The 19,394-nt window shown below is 38.6% G+C and overlaps 1 protein-coding gene across 8 annotated transcripts in view; it reads left to right on the top strand.

Moving 5' to 3' along the window:
* Positions 1 to 19,394, top strand: part of PPM1B (protein phosphatase, Mg2+/Mn2+ dependent 1B) — a 92,620-nt gene that overhangs the window by 41,893 nt on the left and 31,333 nt on the right. For 7 of the 8 annotated variants that reach the window (XM_033175843.1, XM_033175846.1, XM_033175840.1 and 4 more), the window contains 2 exons: positions 5,996 to 6,855; positions 14,994 to 15,111. In XM_033175843.1, coding sequence (XP_033031734.1) covers positions 6,010 to 6,855; positions 14,994 to 15,111 — 964 coding nt within the window. In that variant the 5' untranslated portion in view covers positions 5,996 to 6,009. The remainder of the gene's footprint in view (positions 1 to 5,995; positions 6,856 to 14,993; positions 15,112 to 19,394) is intronic. The other variant, XM_033175847.1, reaches the window with a different exon arrangement.

The following is a 19,394-nucleotide window of genomic DNA, read 5'->3' as shown; positions in this document are numbered from 1 at the left end:
AGTAGAGTTCACCAATGAATTTACTTCTTCAAGGAAATGATGTTCATTTTTAAAAACAGCATGCATAGGCTGGGTCTGTTCCAGTGTGAGTGATTGTTTCTTTGATTTGTTTGCAGAAAAAAAAAAAAAAATTGGGACATTGATATATTGATATATGATTTAGATATAATTGTTTAGATTTTTATAGATTATAGCTTCTGATTTGTAAAAAAAGATTCACTGAAGGAATTTTCCTAGTTGAAATAATATTCACTAAATGATCTTACATTCACAGTTTAAAATGGAAAGGTACAAAATTGTATATAATGGAAGGTATCTCTTTCACTCCTGTCTCTTATACCCTTCTTTTCTTCAAAATTTCTAGTTGTGGAATAATTCCAGAGAATGAATACAAATATGTACACACATATAAATAAACAAGTGTGTGTGTGTATATATATATTCTACAAATTGTAGCATATGATGTTTTATGTTAAATAGGTATTGTAATATCCTATTAATCAGTTCCCAAGTGAGTAATACAAATATTGTTTTATATGTTTACTTTTGCTAACAGCACTGCAGTGAATAGTTTGTACAGACAGGAGTAAACCTGTGGGCACATTTTTAGAATTTTGTTAAGTGATTGATATGTGCACATGTAATTTTGATAGACTTTTATTAAATTAATTTAGCTTTCCACTGAGATTCTACCAGTCTATTGTTATCAGCAATGTTACTATGTTTCTATATAACATCACCAGGAGAATGATTACCAAGCCTTTGATCTTTGTCAGTCTGATACATGAAAAGTGATATTTTGGTATAGTCTTAATTTTCATTTCTCTTATTAATGTAAGGTTGGGCATAATTTAAGATGCATTTGTGAGGGTTTTTTTTTTTTGGTTCATTTTTCTGTCATGTTTACTATTTGCTTATTTATAGGACTGTTTTGTTTATTTTTATTGATAAATGTTAGATGTGTATATTTTCAGGGAACATGTGATAATTGCATACATTAATATAACCAAATTGGAGTAACTGGGATATTGTTTTACTTTATGCTTTCTAAAAATTTAGGTTTCTTTTTTTTTTTTTAACTAAAATATACATTTTCATAATTTAACCAAATGATTCTACAAGACTTGGTGGTTTCTGCACTCTTCTTCTTGGAGAACTTTCTTCTGAAACAACCATTTTGAACTCTTTTTTTTTTTTTTTTTTTGATATGAAGTCTCTCTCTGTTGCCCAAGCTGGAGTTCAGTGGTGCGATCTCGGCTCACTCCAAGCTCTGCCTCCTGGGTTCATACCATTCTGCCGCCTCAGCTTCCCAAGTAGCTGGGACTACAGGCGCCTGTCACCACTCCCGGCTAATTTTGTTTTTGTATTTTTAGTAGAGACGGTTTTTCACCGTGTTATCCAGGGTGGTCTCAATCTCCTGACCTCATGATCTGCCTGCCTCGGCCTCCCAAAGTGCCGGGATTACAGGCGTGAGCCACCGCGCCTGGCCTATTTTGAACCTTAACATCTGATTCCTTTGGAATTTATCTTCATATCTCTAAATAATGTGCTTCTGGTACTGCTTTTTGATTTTTCAATTCTGGGAATTATCTATTGATCTCCCATTTTGGAAGGTGAGAAGTAGGTTCTTTCACTACCCCCATTACACATACACACGACAACCCCCACCAACACATTCTCTCTTAATCTTTACACTCAAGATTACTTACTAAGCAAGTAATTGTTTTAAAGAAAGTAATATAGTAGAGGGCATTTGGGAAATAAATGTTTGGAAATGATTTCATGATTTCATGATTTTTGTTGGTGGAAAAAAGATAACCTCCAGCACTTTGGGAGGCCGAGGCGGGCGGATCACAAGGTCAGGAGATCGAGACCACGGTGAAACCCTGTCTCTACTAAAAATAAAAAAAAAATTAGCCGGGCGCGGTGGCGGGCGTCTGTAGTCCCAGCTACTCAGGAGGCTGAGGCAGGAAAATGGCGTGAACCCGGGAGGCGGAGCGTGCAGTGAGCCGAGATCGCGCCACTGCACTCCAGCCTGGGTGACAGAGCAAGACTCCGTCTCAAAAAAAAAAAAAATGAAAAGAAAAAAACGATAATCTATATTACACTGTCAAATTTGCATTATATTGTCTGGGAACACTCATATGTTTGTACCAAGATTGTTCAAAAGAGCATTGTACATTAAAGAAAAAATGAGAAATAACTTGAATGTTAATTGATAGTAGAATGGATAATTAACTGATACGCACATACAAGGGAATACAGTGAATGAGCTACAACTCTGCATCAATGTAGATGAATCTCAGAAGTACAATGTTGCCCAAGAAAAATAAATATTAACATAATAGTACGTACTGCACTTTGTATCATTGAAAAGTGCCAAATTATAAAACAGAGCAACCACACATTAGTATAGTTAAACTACAAGGGATACTAATTACAAAATTCAGGATAGTGACCACCTTGGGACAGAGAGGGATGTGATTGGAGAGAGGCTAAGTTCTTAAACAGTGTGGTTGGATGCATGTTTGTTTTATTACTCCTTAACTATATAAACACATTAAACTCTTATATGTGTGATAGTTTATAATATTTAAAAAATAAAATCATTATGGGACAACCCCAGATTTAAAATGAGATCAATGTGGAACTTTAAAAAAAAAATTACCAATTTGCAAAATAATGGAATTAGTGATTCAGCCAGAAGGTGTGCTGGTGACATATGCTTAGTCAATTAGGTGCCCTTCCCAGCAGTTCCCAGGACTCTGCGTCTTGAGCAAGTGACTTTCAGAGAGAAAACCAAATATAGGAGTCTTTACAAAGATGAACAGTAGGTAAGCAAAGCCATTGTTGGTGTAACCGTCATTCGGTTTTGCAGCCTAGCCTCAGGGGCTCTTTTGTTTCCTGATGGTTTTCCAGTCTGGCCTTCCAGGCTCCCTCGCATTCTTAGAGACCCTAATAGCTTTCTATTGAAGACCCTACCTTCCTTCTCTCCTTTATTTTATTTTATTTTAAAAAAAATTTTAAATTATACCTTAAGTTCTAGGGTACATGTGCAGAATGTGCAGTTTTGTTACATAGGTATACACATGCCATGGTGGTTTGCTGCACCCATCAACCCGTCACCTACATTAGGTATTTCTCCTAATGCTATCCCTCCCCAGATGAAAAACAAATTTGGAAATCGAAATTTCTAAACTTTAAAAAAAAAATTCTGAATGAAGAGTTCTTGTGGATTTTGAACCTGCTTGTTAAAATGTAAAAGAGTAGTACCTTAATTGCAGAAGCATCAGGAAAGATGAAAACTGCAACAAAACTTTTTTCCATAATTGATAGATGGGATTGAAAAGTGATTTAAGGCTGGGCACAATGGCTCACGCCTGTAATCCCAGCACTTTGGGAGGCAGGCGGATCACTGGGGGTCAGGGGTTTGAGACCAGCCTGGGCAACATGGTGAAACCCCTTCTCTATTAAAAAATACAAAAATGAGGCCGGGCGCGGTGGCTCAAGCCTGTAATCCCAGCACTTTGGGAGGCCGAGACGGGCGGATCACGAGGTCAGGAGATCGAGACCATCCTGGCTAATACAGTGAAACCCTGTCTCTACTTAAAAATACAAGAAACTAGCCGGGCGACGAGGCGGGCGCCTGTAGTCCCAGCTACTCGGGAGGCTGAGGCAGGAGAATGGCGTAAACCCGGGAGGCGGAGCTTGCAGTGAGCTGAGATCCGACCACTGCACTCCAGCCTGGGTGGCAGAGCAAGACTCCGTCTCAAAAAAAAAAAAAAAAAAAAAAAAAAAAATACAAAAATGAATTTGGCCAGGCGCGGTGGCTCACGCCTGTAATCCCGGCACTGAGGCAGGCGGATCACAAGGTCAGGAGTTTGAGACCAGCCTGGCCAATGTGGTGAAACCCCATCTCTACTGAAAATACAAAAATTAGCTGGGCGTGGCATCGGGTGCCTGTAGTCCCAGCTACTTGGGAGGCTGAGGCAGGAGAATCACTGGAACCCAGGAGGTGGAGGTTGCAGGGAGCCAAGATCTCACCACTGCACTCCAGCCTGGGTGATAGAGCGAGATTCCATCTCAAAAAAAAAAAAAAAAAAACTGGGTGTGGTGGCACGTGCCTGTAGATCTGTAGATCTCAAAAAAAAAAAAAAGCCAGGTATGGTGGCATGTGCCTGTAGTCCTAGCTACTTGGGTGGCTGAAGCAGGAGAATCGCTTGTGCATCTGGGAGGCGGAGGTTGCAGTGAGATGACAATACTCGACAGAGCGAGACTCCACCCCCCCCACCAAAAAAAAAAAAAAAGAAAAGTGACAATAAATACAGCCAACAATTCTGTTTCATTTTCATTTAAGTATCTTTTAAAGTTGTCTTTTCAGATGAAATAGCCTATACAAGCAAGCATATAAAAATGTACTTAGAACTAAGCTTTAAAATCTTTGTATCACAGAGAATTAAACCAGCACGTTCAAAAGTAATCAAGCATATTCTGTTACATTGCTCTCGGTACAAAATGTGACATTCTGCTGGTAGAATGAAAAATAATTTTTACATTATTTTAATCTTATCCTTTCAGGACTCCTTTTCAATAAATACATTTGTAATTTATTAATACAGTGTTATATATAATCCAGGAAAATTATAAAACTGATATATAACTTATAAATATTTACATATATACATTGAGTGGTTCATCAAATTTTTAAAAATGGGGATATGTAATTTTATTTTAAAGTTCAATAATGATCATACCTGGAAAAAAATCTCACAAAGATACCTAGACCCGGATGGAGGTAAATTGATCTAGACCAGTGTCTCTCAAAACCTTAAATCACCAGCATGCTTTTTTGATGATTCCATCTAAGATCTATTGAAAAAAATCCTTAGGTGTGGGAATAGGGCTATGGAGTCTGCATTTTGAGCAGCCATAAGAGCAAACATTTTATGGTGTTTATTGTGTTTTAAGTGCTGTTTTAAGCACTTTACATTGACTCATTCTTCACAGCATCTCTATGAGGTATAGATACAGGTGACTAAGAAATTTGCCCAAGATCACCTAGTTAGAGTGTAGGGTCAGCATTGTATGTAGAAAACATACCAGATAATTCTTTTGCATACTCTTGGGAACCATTACTCTAGTCTAAGTCATTTGAAATTGGGAAAGCTTTATTCAATAAAATAGTAAAGTTGGGTAGGTGGGGAGAGGGTGATGCATAGTAGTACTTTCCAGTTCTGAGGATTTTAAGTCTTTGTTAGTGAACGCTGGGTAGCTACTTCATGGATTATAAGTTCAGCAATGTGAAGTCCATTTTTTAGCACCATGTTAAAGGTATGTTTTTAACAGAATCCAAGTAATGGTACGGTTTTCAGTTTAACAGATATACAGTAAAAGTGGTAAAACCAAATGTGTGTAGAATGGAGATTTTTATGTTTTAATTGAATTTTGAGGTTGTCTTCAGGTTCTCTGGCAGGAGAAATCTTGATTTCAATACTTGCTTTTGAAAGTCTTCTAAAATATATTAGCATACCTTTCTACCTTAATTTACTGAACAAGATGACTCATTGTTTTGAGTATTCTCATTGTCCAGTGTTCTATAAACTTACATGTCGAACCCTGGACTCACCTTGGAAATTAAATCAGAAGAAAATTATTAACGAAGTTTTATTTCTCGTTTTTCCTTTCTCCTAGAACAGTGGACTCAACGTGGCTGCACATACAAGTCACCAGAGAGGCTTTTAAAAGATGATATCTGTGTCCCATCCCTAGGGTTTCTGATTTAATTGGTCTGATTATTCTTATGTGCTAGGGCTGAGAAACCACTGTTCTGTAGGATGTAGGGGAGGAAATTTGTTGGGCTTTTGCTGTTGTTCTGTAAATTAGAATAATACTAAAAAAAATCGAGATAGGAGTTACTAGACTATAGAGGGAATATTTTAGATACACTTTCTGTCAAATTTAAACATTTAACACCTGTATTTTTTTTTTTTTCCAGATTTATTGCTAAACATGGGTGCATTTTTGGATAAACCCAAAACTGAAAAACATAATGCTCATGGTGCTGGGAATGGTTTACGTTATGGCCTGAGCAGCATGCAAGGATGGAGAGTAGAAATGGAAGATGCACACACAGCTGTTGTAGGTATTCCTCACGGCTTGGAAGACTGGTCATTTTTTGCAGTTTATGATGGTCATGCTGGATCCCGAGTGGCAAATTACTGCTCAACACATTTATTAGAACACATCACTACTAACGAAGACTTTAGGGCAGCTGGAAAATCAGGATCTGCTCTTGAGCTTTCAGTGGAAAATGTTAAGAATGGTATCAGAACTGGATTTTTGAAAATAGATGAATACATGCGTAACTTTTCAGACCTCAGAAATGGGATGGACAGGAGTGGTTCAACTGCAGTGGGAGTTATGATTTCACCTAAGCATATCTACTTTATCAACTGTGGTGATTCACGTGCTGTTCTGTATAGGAATGGACAAGTCTGCTTTTCTACCCAGGATCACAAACCTTGCAATCCAAGGGAAAAGGAGCGAATCCAAAATGCAGGAGGCAGCGTGATGATACAGCGTGTTAATGGTTCATTAGCAGTGTCTCGTGCTCTGGGGGACTATGATTACAAGTGTGTTGATGGCAAGGGCCCGACAGAACAACTTGTTTCTCCAGAGCCTGAGGTTTATGAAATTTTAAGAGCAGAAGAGGATGAATTTATCATCTTGGCTTGTGATGGGATCTGGGATGTTATGAGTAATGAGGAGCTCTGTGAATTTGTTAAATCTAGGCTTGAGGTGTCTGATGATCTGGAAAATGTGTGCAATTGGGTAGTGGACACTTGTTTACATAAGGTATGTAAATTTTTTTGTCATTAAAATAACGTTAATTTTGAAAAGGTACGGTAGGTAAAGTTAAGTAAACTTAAAATTTTAAAACTTAATATTTTCATAGAAGCTGTATATTTTGAAATACTGTCTTTACCAGCAATGAAACCATTGTTTTCTTTGCCATCCCTGTCTGTCCCAACCTTCTAATTTGAAAATTAAGCTTGATAAATTTGAGACATTTGTTGTCATTTAAGTACTTTATGGCTTGTTGCTGTAGCAGAAGCATTTACACCGAATTGTGACTGTTTTTTGACATTGGCAGTAACCATCTTACACCTGATTATGAAGCAGCTTGATAAAATATGTATATAGTAGAATTCTGTACTAGATGTTACTAAAAGATCAAGAGCCATGTAAAATATTGGCAGATGTACTAGATGCCTAGCCTATATAAAATTTAGTTCTGAGTCTTCTAGCGGTGAAGACAAAAACTGAAATAAAAATATGGGTTATATATTTCTCATTGTCTTCTAAAAGCAACTCTTACCTGGCAGTACAATCTAAAAAGGATTTACATGTGGCTCTCTAAGTATTACATGACTTGATGGATACTATCTTTTGTAGAAGATAAAATTCTTTTCATATAGATGTTTGTATTATTTCTGATTAAAAACCAAAGGCTCATATAAAATGTAATCTTGTAAAAAATTCCTGTGGAACACGGAAGTTTATTTAGATTTGTAATTTTCTTTTTTTTTTTTTTTTTTTTGAGGTGGAGTCTCGCTCTGTTGCCCGGGCTGGAGTGCAGTGGCCGGATCTCAGCTCACTGCAAGCTCCGCTTTCCGGGTTCACGCCATTCTCCTGCCTCAGCCTCCTGAGTAGCTGGGACTACAGGCGCCCGCCATCTCGCCCGGCTAGTTTTTTGTATTTTTTTAGTAGAGACGAGGTTTCACCGTGTTAGCCAGGATGGTCTCGATCTGCTGACCTCGTGATCCGCTCGTCTCGGCCTCCCAAAGTGCTGGGATTACAGGCTTGAGCCACCGCGCCCGGCCTAGATTTGTAATTTTCTATGAATCATTTGCTTGATACAGTAATAGAAAAAAAGTCCAGAGTAATTGATAATTGGCAGTCCTTTGAATGTCTTTAAAATACTCAGTTGTTTCAAGTGGGTTTTTGACAGCATCTATATATAATTCAGTTAAAATTTGAGTTATCTGGCCAGAGTGTCTGGAGTAAGTATTCTCTAACTGAAAAGATATCAAGATAAAACTGACCTTTAGTTATATGAAATAAATAAATCTGTCTAGATTAGAACCATTCTGTCTCCCTACTCCAAAATTTACTGTGGAAGGTATGGGCATAACCAGACAGTTTTTCAGAAAGGATCTCTGGGTCTCTGGATATGCCCAGATTTTGGTTAAATACCGATTTATTTTTGATAGAATGGAAAAAGTTTCAAAAACAAAAAATTTAAAAGCTGTTCTTGTCAGTGGACAGCCTTTTTCTGAAAGAATTTTAATGATGGTACCTCTAGCTCCTCTGATTTTTATTTTTATTTTTATTTTTTTTTTGAGACTGAGTCTTGCTCTGTCACCCAGGCTGGAGTGCAGAGTGCAGTGGCCGGATCTCAGCTCACTGCAAGCTCCGCCTCCCGGGTTCACGCCATTCTCCTGCCTCAGCCTCCTGAATAGCTGGGACTACAGGCGCCCGCCACCTTGCCCGGCTAGTTTTTTGTATTTTTAGTAGAGACGGGGTTTCACTGTGTTAGCCAGGATGGTCTCGATATCCTGACCTCGTGATCCACCTGTCTCGGCCTCCCAAAGTGCTGGGATTACAGGCTTGAGCCACCACGCCCGGCCTGATTTTTATTTTTAACACACTGTATCTTTTTACTTCTGGATGAGTTAAGTAAAGAAGTATTGATGGTTGTCAGTGATCAAATAGTAAGTGGGTCTAAAATTAATGTATTTGTCTTCGAAATCTAAATGAAGCGATTCTGACCTGTAGATTTTTGAGACAAGCATAGGCGTATGTTTGTTGCCTGACTGATGAAAACAGCGTTTTCCCCAATTATATATATGTAAAAAGTATATACTTATTATTGGGGAAAAAATCCAGATGATACAAAAAATATAAACAAACACTCAAAATTTTGCCATCCACCTAAGTCAGCTACTTTGATTGCTGCAGTGTATATCTTTCCAGTCTTTTCTGCCTGCCTGTGAGTGTGTGTATTTTTATAAAACCGAGGTGATTATACTTGTTATTCTACAGCCTGCCTTTTCCAACAATATGTTGTAGAGAGATCTCCATGCCTATAAGTATTGATCTGTATAATTTTTCTTGACTGCATAGTATTTTATTGAAAGAATGTAGTTGTGAGGGAATAGCCAAAAAATCTATTAGGTCTGTAATTTGGACTAAGGAAAGAAGTTTATATTAGTAGATTAACTCTTATCTATTGAAAGGATGCTAGTTTTTGAGAATTTTGACTCGACCCTTTTGAATGAGGTTTAAATATTTCTGGTGGTATATCTTCACTTGATAGCTTTTATCAATTTAGAGTGATTAAATGTTCATGTTGATGGTGTTAAAAGATTCCAGAGGCCGGGCGCGGTGGCTCAAGCCTGTAATCCCAGCACTTTGGGAGGCCGAGACGGGCAGATCACGAGGTCAGGAGATTGAGACCATCCTGGCCAACACGGTGAAACCCCGTCTCTTCTAAAAAAATAAAAAAAACTAACCGGGCGAGGTGGTGGGCTCCTGTAGTCCCAGCTACTGGAGGCTGAGGCAGGAGAATGGCGTAAACCTGGGAGGCAGAGCTTGCAGTGAGCTGAGATCTGGCCACTGCACTCCAGCCTGGGTGACAGAGCGAGACTCCATCTCAAAAAAAAAAAAAAAAAAAAAAAGATTCTAGATGGCATCCTAGAATCTCAGAAATGAGGAATGATAATAACAGACAAGAGGTTGGGGCCCGTGATTCATTCAATGTTAATGGAAGCTGACCATCATAGTTCCTTCTAATGGGGCTGCATTCAAATTGAAATCAATTTGGAGGTTTGAGTTGAAACAAAACAGACTTAAAATTATTTTTGAACCATTGAAAGTTACTTATGACAACCTTCATTTCTGTTTAACTTCATAATTTTGTTTTTCCATGTATTTGTATTGTAAAAGCAAGGGTTAGCAATAAGATCAAATATAATTACTTTGAATTTACTCAGAAAAATTGTAAGTTAAAAATTCATGGAAAGCACTTAGCGATTGCGCAGTAGTTACCTGCTTTAAGAGGAGAGGAAACATTAATAAGTAGATGTTTCCCTGATAGGAGATTTAAATGAAGTCTTAGTTTTTTCTAACATTTCCATCACTTGTCATACCTTCATAATTTATAAGCACTTTGATCTTAACTCATTAAATCGTGGGAGGTTATCATAATCATGATAGTATTAGTAAATTGTTGCTTTCTGTAAGCCAACTGCTATTCTAAATATTTTATACATTTTAACTCATGTAATTTTCACAACCATATGAGGTAGTCAGGATCATGAGGTCAGGAGATAGAGGCCATCCTGGTTAACACGGTGAAACCCTGTCTCTACTAAAAAATAGAAAAAATTGTCCGGAGGTTGTGGCGGGCGCCTGTAGTCCCAGCTACTTCGGAGGCTGAGGCAGAGAATGGCGTGAACCCGAGAGGTGGAGCTTGCGGTGAGCCGAGATTGTGCCACTGCACTCCAGCCTGGGCGACAGAACGAGACTCCATCTCAAAAAAAAAAAAAAAAAAATTAAGCATTTTTCAGGGTTGCCAAATAATATTAAGCTGTAAGTGTTGGATGACTATGGTCAGGTATTATCCTATTTAAATTAGGTATTTAACTCGAGGGGAGAATGGTAGCTAAGAAAGCAGCCCTCTCATTTTATTTCCAATGCTGGCATTTATGGTGTTTACTGCCAACTAATTTCGGGTTATATAGAATACGTAACTGCTACTTGCATAGCTTTTCATAACTTGTAAATTGTACGTACTTATTAATCCTCATAGTAATTTTCTGAGGTGAACAAAATAAAAGTTTTTATTTTTTAATTTACAAGTAAGGAAATGGAGGTTGTTTGATATTAAAAGATATCCGTAAGTCATATACTTGAGGAGTATTGAGGCTGAGACTAGTTTTCTGACTCAAGTTTAGTATTTTTGTTAGCAATATTTCCCAGAAGGATCTGATAAAGAATGTGTGTGTGTGTGTGTGTGGTGTGTGTGTGTGTCGGTTTTCATGGTCTGAAAAATTTTTCCCCAAGGGAAACATTGAGACTAAATATTTTTTTTGTAACAAATACAAAGATGTTTGAAGTAAAGTGATTCCCCTTGATGTTTCTGCTTTCCAGTCTCATCCCCCTTAGGAAACCAGTGCTTATGGTTTGCTGTATATCTTTCCAAATGGTTCTCTGTGATTATTGATAGAAATGTATAAACATAAAATAGGATTTTCTTTTTTTCTATTTTACTGAAAAAAATCATGCTATGCTTGTTACTTTGTCATCTGCTTTGTTTTTCTTAAATCATAGAAGTCAGTATTCTTTTAAATTGTTCTTTTAAAATATTACTTGATTTTCCAAAATTTCATTTATATACCATCTACCAGAAGCCTATTTATTTTAAAACATGAGATAGTACCTCATAGTTGGATAAAATTGAGGGAATTATTATTTTCCAAAGGCAATATCATTCTGTATTAATTTATATAACATAGAAAATGTAACCCCCTCAATAATTGTTTAGTTCTAAACTCAGGAGAATTGCTTGAACTGAGATCATGCCATTGCACTCCAGCCTGGGCGACAGAGTGAGACTCTGTCTCAAAAAACAAAAACAAAATACTATATCAGATTATTTTCTGTTTAAGTTTAGGTGCCCTTATTTATGGCAGGGGCACTGACTTCTTTGATCTAGTACTGTAATTATTGAACGTGTTAACCACCATGCTGTTGTAAAAAGTAAAAAGAACATGTAATGAAATAATCAATTTTTATATGCAGAGCTAATTTCTTTAGTTATCCAAACTGGATTTAGAAAAAAAAACATGTTTTATTTATGGACTTAGTGGAAACTTTATACTGATTATACAAGGATGATTTGTCTCTAAAAAACAGAGTAGCACAAAGGAAAGGACCTTTTCTGTTGCTGTATAACAGCTACTGAAACATGTTCATACTTGGTGTTTAGGGGAAAGCCATCTTTACCATAGAAATAGAAGCAAGCCAGGCAAGGTGGCTAAGAAGCAACATCATTGAAATCACACATGCCTGAAGTGTAAATATAAATTATTTCCCTTAAATATCTCTGGAAAGCCATAAACTTATTGGAACTCTCTTTCAATTAATTTTCCAGAAGTATCTGTATTTTATAACTTACAAAAATCTAATGGAAATTAGATAAGGAAATATTCAAGAATGCTCATGTTATTGTCACCAAAACTAAAAAGGGTTAAAGAAATTAGATTTCTAAAAGTGTAAGGCATTAATTCTGTTTATTCATAAAATTGCTTTATAAAATGTAATTATGCTTTGATTCTTTTTTGTTGTTGTTTTGTTTTAGAAATGGGTGTCTCACTATGTTGCCCGGGCTAGTCTCAAACTCCTGGCTTCAAATGATCCTCCTTCCTCTGCCTCCCAAACTGCTGGGATTACAGGCAGCCACCATGTCCAGCTGTTTGATTCTTGAATATCCATGGTGTACTTTAAAATGATTTTTAATTAAAAATTTTTGCTTGACCTGCCCTTATGACATTTATACAAGTATATTCATATAACCAAATACATACAGTATTTCTAATATAAAAGTTTTGGTGGATTTCATTAAGGAATGAGATTAATTTGGCCAATTTGGAAATTCTTGTTTTTCCAGATAACCGGTAATCTAATGAAATACTCATGTTGATTCCTTCTTCCAAAGCACAACAATCTGTGGCAAGTTAATTTATTTTGAAGTCTTCTGAAGACCCAACCTTCACTGCCTTCAGACTCTACTCCCATTGAATTAGGAGGTGAAGGCAGAAGTTATTCAAGGCCACCTGTCTTTTGGGCTGGGTCATGTAGGTTCTGAAAGGCACAAGTCTGAACCAAGCCATGCCTGCCTAGATTCTGACCATAATAACTGAAAAGACTAGAATGGGTGTGGTCTTGGTTTCTTTCACTTGAGTTGGCAAATTTGGCAAACTCCACTGTCAGACAAAATAGCCTACCACCTCCATTGTCTTAGTTTTTTAGAGTGAACAGAAAAAGTTAAAAAAAAAAATCATTGTTCTAAGAACAGTTTAATCTGTTCCTACTCTTAGAAACTCAGTTAAAGTAATATACCTTTAGAAAAGTAATGAGAAGATAGTTTTAACTTATTGCACATAATCTCATGGTACTAGAGTAGTATGTGCTTGCTTTCTTTTTTTTATTTTTTGAGACAGAGTCTTGCTCTGTTGCCCAGGCTAAAGTGTAGTGGTGTCATCACGGCTCACTGCAATCTCTACCTCCCAGGCTTAAGTGATCCTTCCACCTCAGTCTCCTGAGTAGCTGGGACCTGGGACTACAGGTGTGCGCCACCAAGCTCAATTTTTTTATTTTCTGTAGAGATAAGGTTTTGCCATTATGCCCAGGCTGGTCTGGAACTCTTGGGTTCAAATGGTCTGCTCCCCGAGGCCTCCCAAAGTACTGAGATTACAGCCATGAGCCACAGTGCCTGGTTTTTTGCTTTTTGCTTTTTTTTTTTTTTTTTGAGACGGAGACTCACTCTGTCCCCCAGGCTGGAGTACAGGGGCACAATCTCAGCTCATTGCAACCTCTACCTCCCGAGTTCAAGTGATTCTCCTGCCTCAGCCTCCTGAATAGCTGGGATTACAGGCATGTGCCACCATGCCTGGATAATTTCTCATTGCAACCTCCACCTGCCGGGTTCAAGTGATTCTCCTGCCTCAGCCTCCTGAATAGCTGGGATTACAGACACATGCCACCACGCCTGGATAATTTTTGTATTTTTAGTAGAGACAGAGTTTCACCATGTTAATGAGGCTGGTCTTGAACCCCTGACCTTGTGATCCACCCGCCTCAGCCTCCCAAATTGCTGGGATTACAGGCGTGAGCCACTGCGCCCGGCCTGTGCTTCCTTTTTAATGCAGGTAATTTGTGAGGGTGTGGTTAAAAGGGATAAATAAAATATGTCCTTAAATTAGCTATTTTAGCCACTTTATAAAGACTCTGAAACTATTTGTGACTGTACAACAATCTGATGTCTTTTCTTTAAAAGTTATTATATGACTACAATTGGATCTCAGTTGTCCAGTTACAGTCTAATGTTGCTGTGCCCTTTGAATGGTTTCTTGTATTAATAGTTGTGGGGCTGGGTGCGGTGACTCATGCCTGTGAATCCCAGCACTTTGGGAGGCTGAGGTGGATGGATCACCTGAGGTCAGAAGTTCAAGACCAGCCAGGTCAACATGGTGAAACCCTCTCTCTACTAAATATAAAAAAATTAGCCGGGCATGGTGGCGGTTGCCTGTAATCCCAGCTACTCAGGAGGCTGAGGCAGGAGAATCGCTTGAACCTGGGAGGCGGAGGTTGCAGTGAGCCAAGATTGTGCCATTGTGCTCCAGCCTGGGCAACAAGAGTGAAACTTTGTCTCAAAAAATAATAATAATAATTGTTCAGTTTAGCATTTTGGGTATTCCGCTGGATAACAAATTTCAGCTATGTTAAATTCACAGTTGTAGCATTGCTCTGATGCAGTGTAAAAGCTAAGCTGGAAAACATTTGCATATGTGTTTGGGAGGATCCATTGTGGACTTAAGCCAGTTTGGGAATACACAGTCTTGAGTGGGAAATAGTTAGAAGATTTAATATGTATTGAAGATATCTTCATTTCTCAGACTGGAATGGTGATGGGAAGAATAGTTCACCAGAATTAAAAATAGAAAAATACTTACAGATCTACCCATATAATAGACACCTTGTTTCTTCAAGTTGTGTTTTCAGTAGTTCATTGGAATAAAAATGAATGTGTTGAACATAAACATTCTGGATGATTAAATAAACTATAATTGCTTAAAGTATTTTGAAGTAAATAATAGTTGATAGACTGTAGAAATACAATTTTTTTCTTTTTTTTCTTTAATATACAGGGAAGTCGAGATAACATGAGTATTGTACTAGTTTGCTTTTCAAATGCTCCCAAGGTCTCAGATGAAGCGGTGAAAAAAGATTCAGAGTTGGATAAGCACTTGGAATCACGGGTTGAAGGTAAGACAGAAGCTTTTTAAAAATACAGACAGGCCAGGCATGGTAGCTCATGCCTGTAATCCTAGCACTTTTGTCGCCTGGGTGACACAGCAAGACTCTATCTCAAGAAAAAAAAAAATTTAGAGAGGGAAAGTATTATTTTTGTTTATCAAATGATTATTTTAAAATTTCCTGGCCAGGCGCGGTGGCTCACACCTGTAATCCCAGCACTTTGGGAGGCTGAGGGCTGAGGCGGGCAGATCACGAGGTCAGATCGACACCATCCTGGCTAACATGGTGAAACCCCGTCTCTACTAAAAATACAAAAAATTAGCCGGAAATGGTGGCATGCACGTGTAGTCTCAGCTACTCAGGAGGCTCAGGCAGGAGAATTGCTTCAATCTGGGAGGTGGAGGTTGCAGTGAGGTGAGATCATACCACTGCACTCCAGCCTGGGCGACAGAGCGAGACTCCGTCTCCCCCCGCCAAAAAAATTACATAGGACAAACAAGTATTTCAAACAAGTCCTTGAAAAAACACATCTGTCTAAAATTTACTGTCTTGGACCAATGTGTGGAGATTTATTGACAGGGAGAAGACAAATATGTCTGTTTCACCACCAAAGAGAAACATAATTTGAAGGTAGTTGGTTAGAGCTTGCTGGTTTTTTTTTTTTTTTTCTTTTTCTTTCCCTGCATACATTCCTACTAGTAAGTGGAGAAGCCGTTGAAATTTCCCTTAACAATATCATGAAAACCAAGTACTCTAATTCCACTAATACTAATTCTCCCTTCCTGGTTTAATTATCATTGGAATTCATTACAGTATCCTTTCCCTTTTATTGATAGAGTTAAGATTAGTGTTTCAAAAGATTATTTTACATATTTTTTAAAATTTCATTTGGCAATAATTTTTTTTATTTTTTTGAGACAGGGTCTTGCTCTTCTTGTTGCTCAGGCTGGAGTACAGGGGCGTGATCTCGGCTCACTGCAGCCTCAACTCCCTGGGCTCAAGTGATCCTCTCACCTCAGCTTCTCCCAAGTAGCTGGAACTACAGGCATGTGCCACCACAGCTGGCTAGTTTTCTTTATTTTTTGTAGAGATGAGCCTCACTGTGTTGCCCAGGGTGGTCTCAAATTCCTGGACTCAAGCGATCCTCCCACATCGGCCTACCAAACTGCTGGGATTACAGGCGTGAGCCACCACACCCAGCCTAATAATTTTAAACATACAGAAAAGTTGCAAAAGTATCACAGGAGCTCCCATGTACATGTAGTATTCTTTACCTAGATTCCTCATTTGTTTATATAATACCACGTTTGGTGCATCTCTGTATATACTTTCTGTAGCATTCTCATTTTCTCTCTTCCTCCTTCCTTCCCTCTCCCCTCTCTCTCCTCTTACTCCCCTGCCCCCCATGTTACTACCTTTTTCCTGAGCCAAATCAATTGAAAGTTGCAAATGTGATATATATCAGTACTCCTTAATAAAACGAAGATTACATAACACTACATAACTGTAGTACATCCGTAAAAATTAAGAAATTGGCCCGGCACGGTGGCTCACACCTGTAATCCCAGCACTTTGGGAGGCCAAGGTCGGCGGATCAGGAGGTCAGGAGTTCAAGACCAGCCTGGCCAATATGGTTAAATCCCATCTGTGCTAAAAATACAAAAATTAGTCAGGCCTGGTGACGGGTGCCTGTAATCCCAGCTACTCGGGAGGCTGAGGTGGGAGAACTGCTTGAACCTGGAAAGCAGAGGTTGCAGTGAGCCGAGATCATGCCACTGCACTCTAACCTGGATGACAGAGCGAGACTCTGTATCGAGGGGGAAAAAAATTAAGGAATTAACGTTGATACAATATTAATATGTAATCCACAGATCCCATTTAAATTTCCCTGATTATCCCAGTAATATCATATGTAGGTCCAGGTGCAGTCTAGAGCATGTGTGCTGCATTTAGCTATCATACCTCTTTAGTCTCTCCCTCAATGGAAAAAGTTCTATTTTTTTTTTTCTTTTATTTCTTTTTTTTATTTCTGTGGACCTTTACATTTTTTAAGATTACAGGTTTGTGGAATGTGCAGCTTGGGTTGGCTGATGTTTCCTCTTGATAAGATCTAGATTATACATTGGCAGGAATACCGTGGAAGTGATTGTAGATTGTTCTCAGTGCATCACAATCAGGGAGGCATGCGATGTTGATTTATAATGTTAACATCTTTTGTGACTTTCTTGGGTTGTTATGTTTCAGGTTACTTAATTAATAATTATGTTATACCTAATAAGTATTTAATAAATATGTTATATTTGCTCATAAGTATTCTATGGGGATACACTTTGAGATTGTTAATAACCTATTACCCATTAAGATTTCAGCAGATAGTTTTAGCATCCATTTGTGATTTTTGCCTGAAGAGTGATAGCCAACTGGTGATTTTCTGATTTAGTCATTCTTTTTTTTTTTTTTTTGAGATGGAGTTTTGCTGTTGTTGCCCAGGCTGGAGTGCAATGGCGTGATCTCAGCTCACCGCACCCTCTGCCTCCCAGGTTCAAGTGACTCTCCTGCCTCACCCTCCTGAGTAGCTGGGATTACAGGCACGTGCCACCATGCCCGGCCAGTTTTGTATTTTTAATAGAGATGGGATTTCTCCATGCTGGTCAGGCTGATCTCAAACTTCCTGACCTCAGGTAATCTGCCCACCTTGGCCTCCGAAAGTGCTGGCATTACAGGCGTGAACCACAGCGCCTGGCTCAGTCATTCTTTTTATATGTGTTAGCATTTTACTGCAAGGAAAAATTTTCTTTTCTACCTGTTTATTTATATGAGCACAGACTCGCGGATTCCTCTTCTATTCGTTGCATTATAAACTGTTTCAGCCAATGAGAACCTCTTAAAACTTGTTGTAGCATCTTTTTGTCCTGCCCGCAACTGTACAGTATTACAGGATTTTTTGTAGTTTTCTCCCTTTTCATATTTATTTATTTTTTTTTTTTGAGGCGGAGTCTCGCTCTGTCGCCCAGACTGGAGTGCAGTGGCGCAATCTCGGCTCACTGCAAGCTCCGCCTCCCGGGTTCACGCCATTCTCCTGCCTCAGCCTCCCGAGTAGCTGGGACTACAGGCGCCCGCCACCTCGCCCGGCTAGTTTTTTGTATTTTTAATAGAGACGGGGTTTCACCGTGTTAGCCAGGATGGTCTCGATCTCCTGACCTCGTGATCCGCCCGTCTCGGCCTCCCAAAGTGCTGGGATTACAGGCTTGAGCCACCGCGCCCGGCCCATATTTATAACTCTCTTCTATCATGGCTAACCTTCATGCGTATGCCTTCCTCACTCCACATTGCCCATCCCTGTAGCCATCCTAAAGCTATGCTTACTGTGGTTAGCCATGAATATCCCATTCTGGACCAGTTTTGGCCACTATTTCCCCCTCCACTCCCTGAAAGATTTGTTTTGCTTAGCTAAGCAAATCTAATGGTGTTGGACAAAATTATTCAGGAACAAGAGAAGGGAGAAGCTAGTCTGTTTAATGTAATTGCTGATATGTTTGAGTTTAAATCTGCCGTCTTTCTTGTTTCATCTATTTTTTTTTTAATCCTCCATTCTTGCCTTTTAGATGTATTCCAGTTCATCCTAGGATTTGCTTATTAGTTACACAGTCTTTAAAAAATTCCATTTAGTAAGCTGGGCACAGCGCTTCACGCCTGTAATCCCAGCACTTTGGGAGGCCAAGGAGGGCAGATCACGAGGTCAGGAGATCGAGACCATCCTGCCTAACACGGTGAAACCCCGTCTCTACTAAAAATACAAAAAGAAATTACCCGGGTATGGTGCCGGGTGCCTGTAGTCCCAGCTACTCGGGAGGCTGAGGCAGGAGAATGGCGTGAACCTGGGAGGTGGGGCTTGCAGTGAGCCAAGATTGTGCCACTGCATTCCAGGCTGGACGACAGAGCAAGACTCTGTTTCAAAAAAAAAAAATTCCATTTAGTTAAAAAAAAAAAATTTAGTGGTTACCCTGATAAATTGAGAATGTATTTTTCAGTCTTAAGGCCCTTTTCTTTTTTACGTTCAACCCTGAGAAGCTAAGTATCATAATCTTAATATAACCTTTTGATTTTATATATGCTATTTTTAAGATATGAAATTACTTTTTATAAAGTTAGATTGTCAGTCTTTTTTCTTTTCTTTGCGGGAGAACTTTGATATCATACCAAGCTCTTCCACTCAAGGTTACGTAGTTACCTGTATTTTCTCCTAACACTTTTATGTTTTGATTCTTTTTTTTTTTTAGGAGAAAATACAT

Source organism: Trachypithecus francoisi, unplaced genomic scaffold (genome assembly GCF_009764315.1).
Source record: "Trachypithecus francoisi isolate TF-2019V2 unplaced genomic scaffold, Tfra_2.0 Lachesis_group17, whole genome shotgun sequence".
NCBI lineage: Eukaryota > Metazoa > Chordata > Mammalia > Primates > Cercopithecidae > Trachypithecus > Trachypithecus francoisi.
The sequence above is the reverse complement of the archived record's forward strand: the minus strand, read 5'-3'. Positions and strand labels throughout refer to the sequence as shown.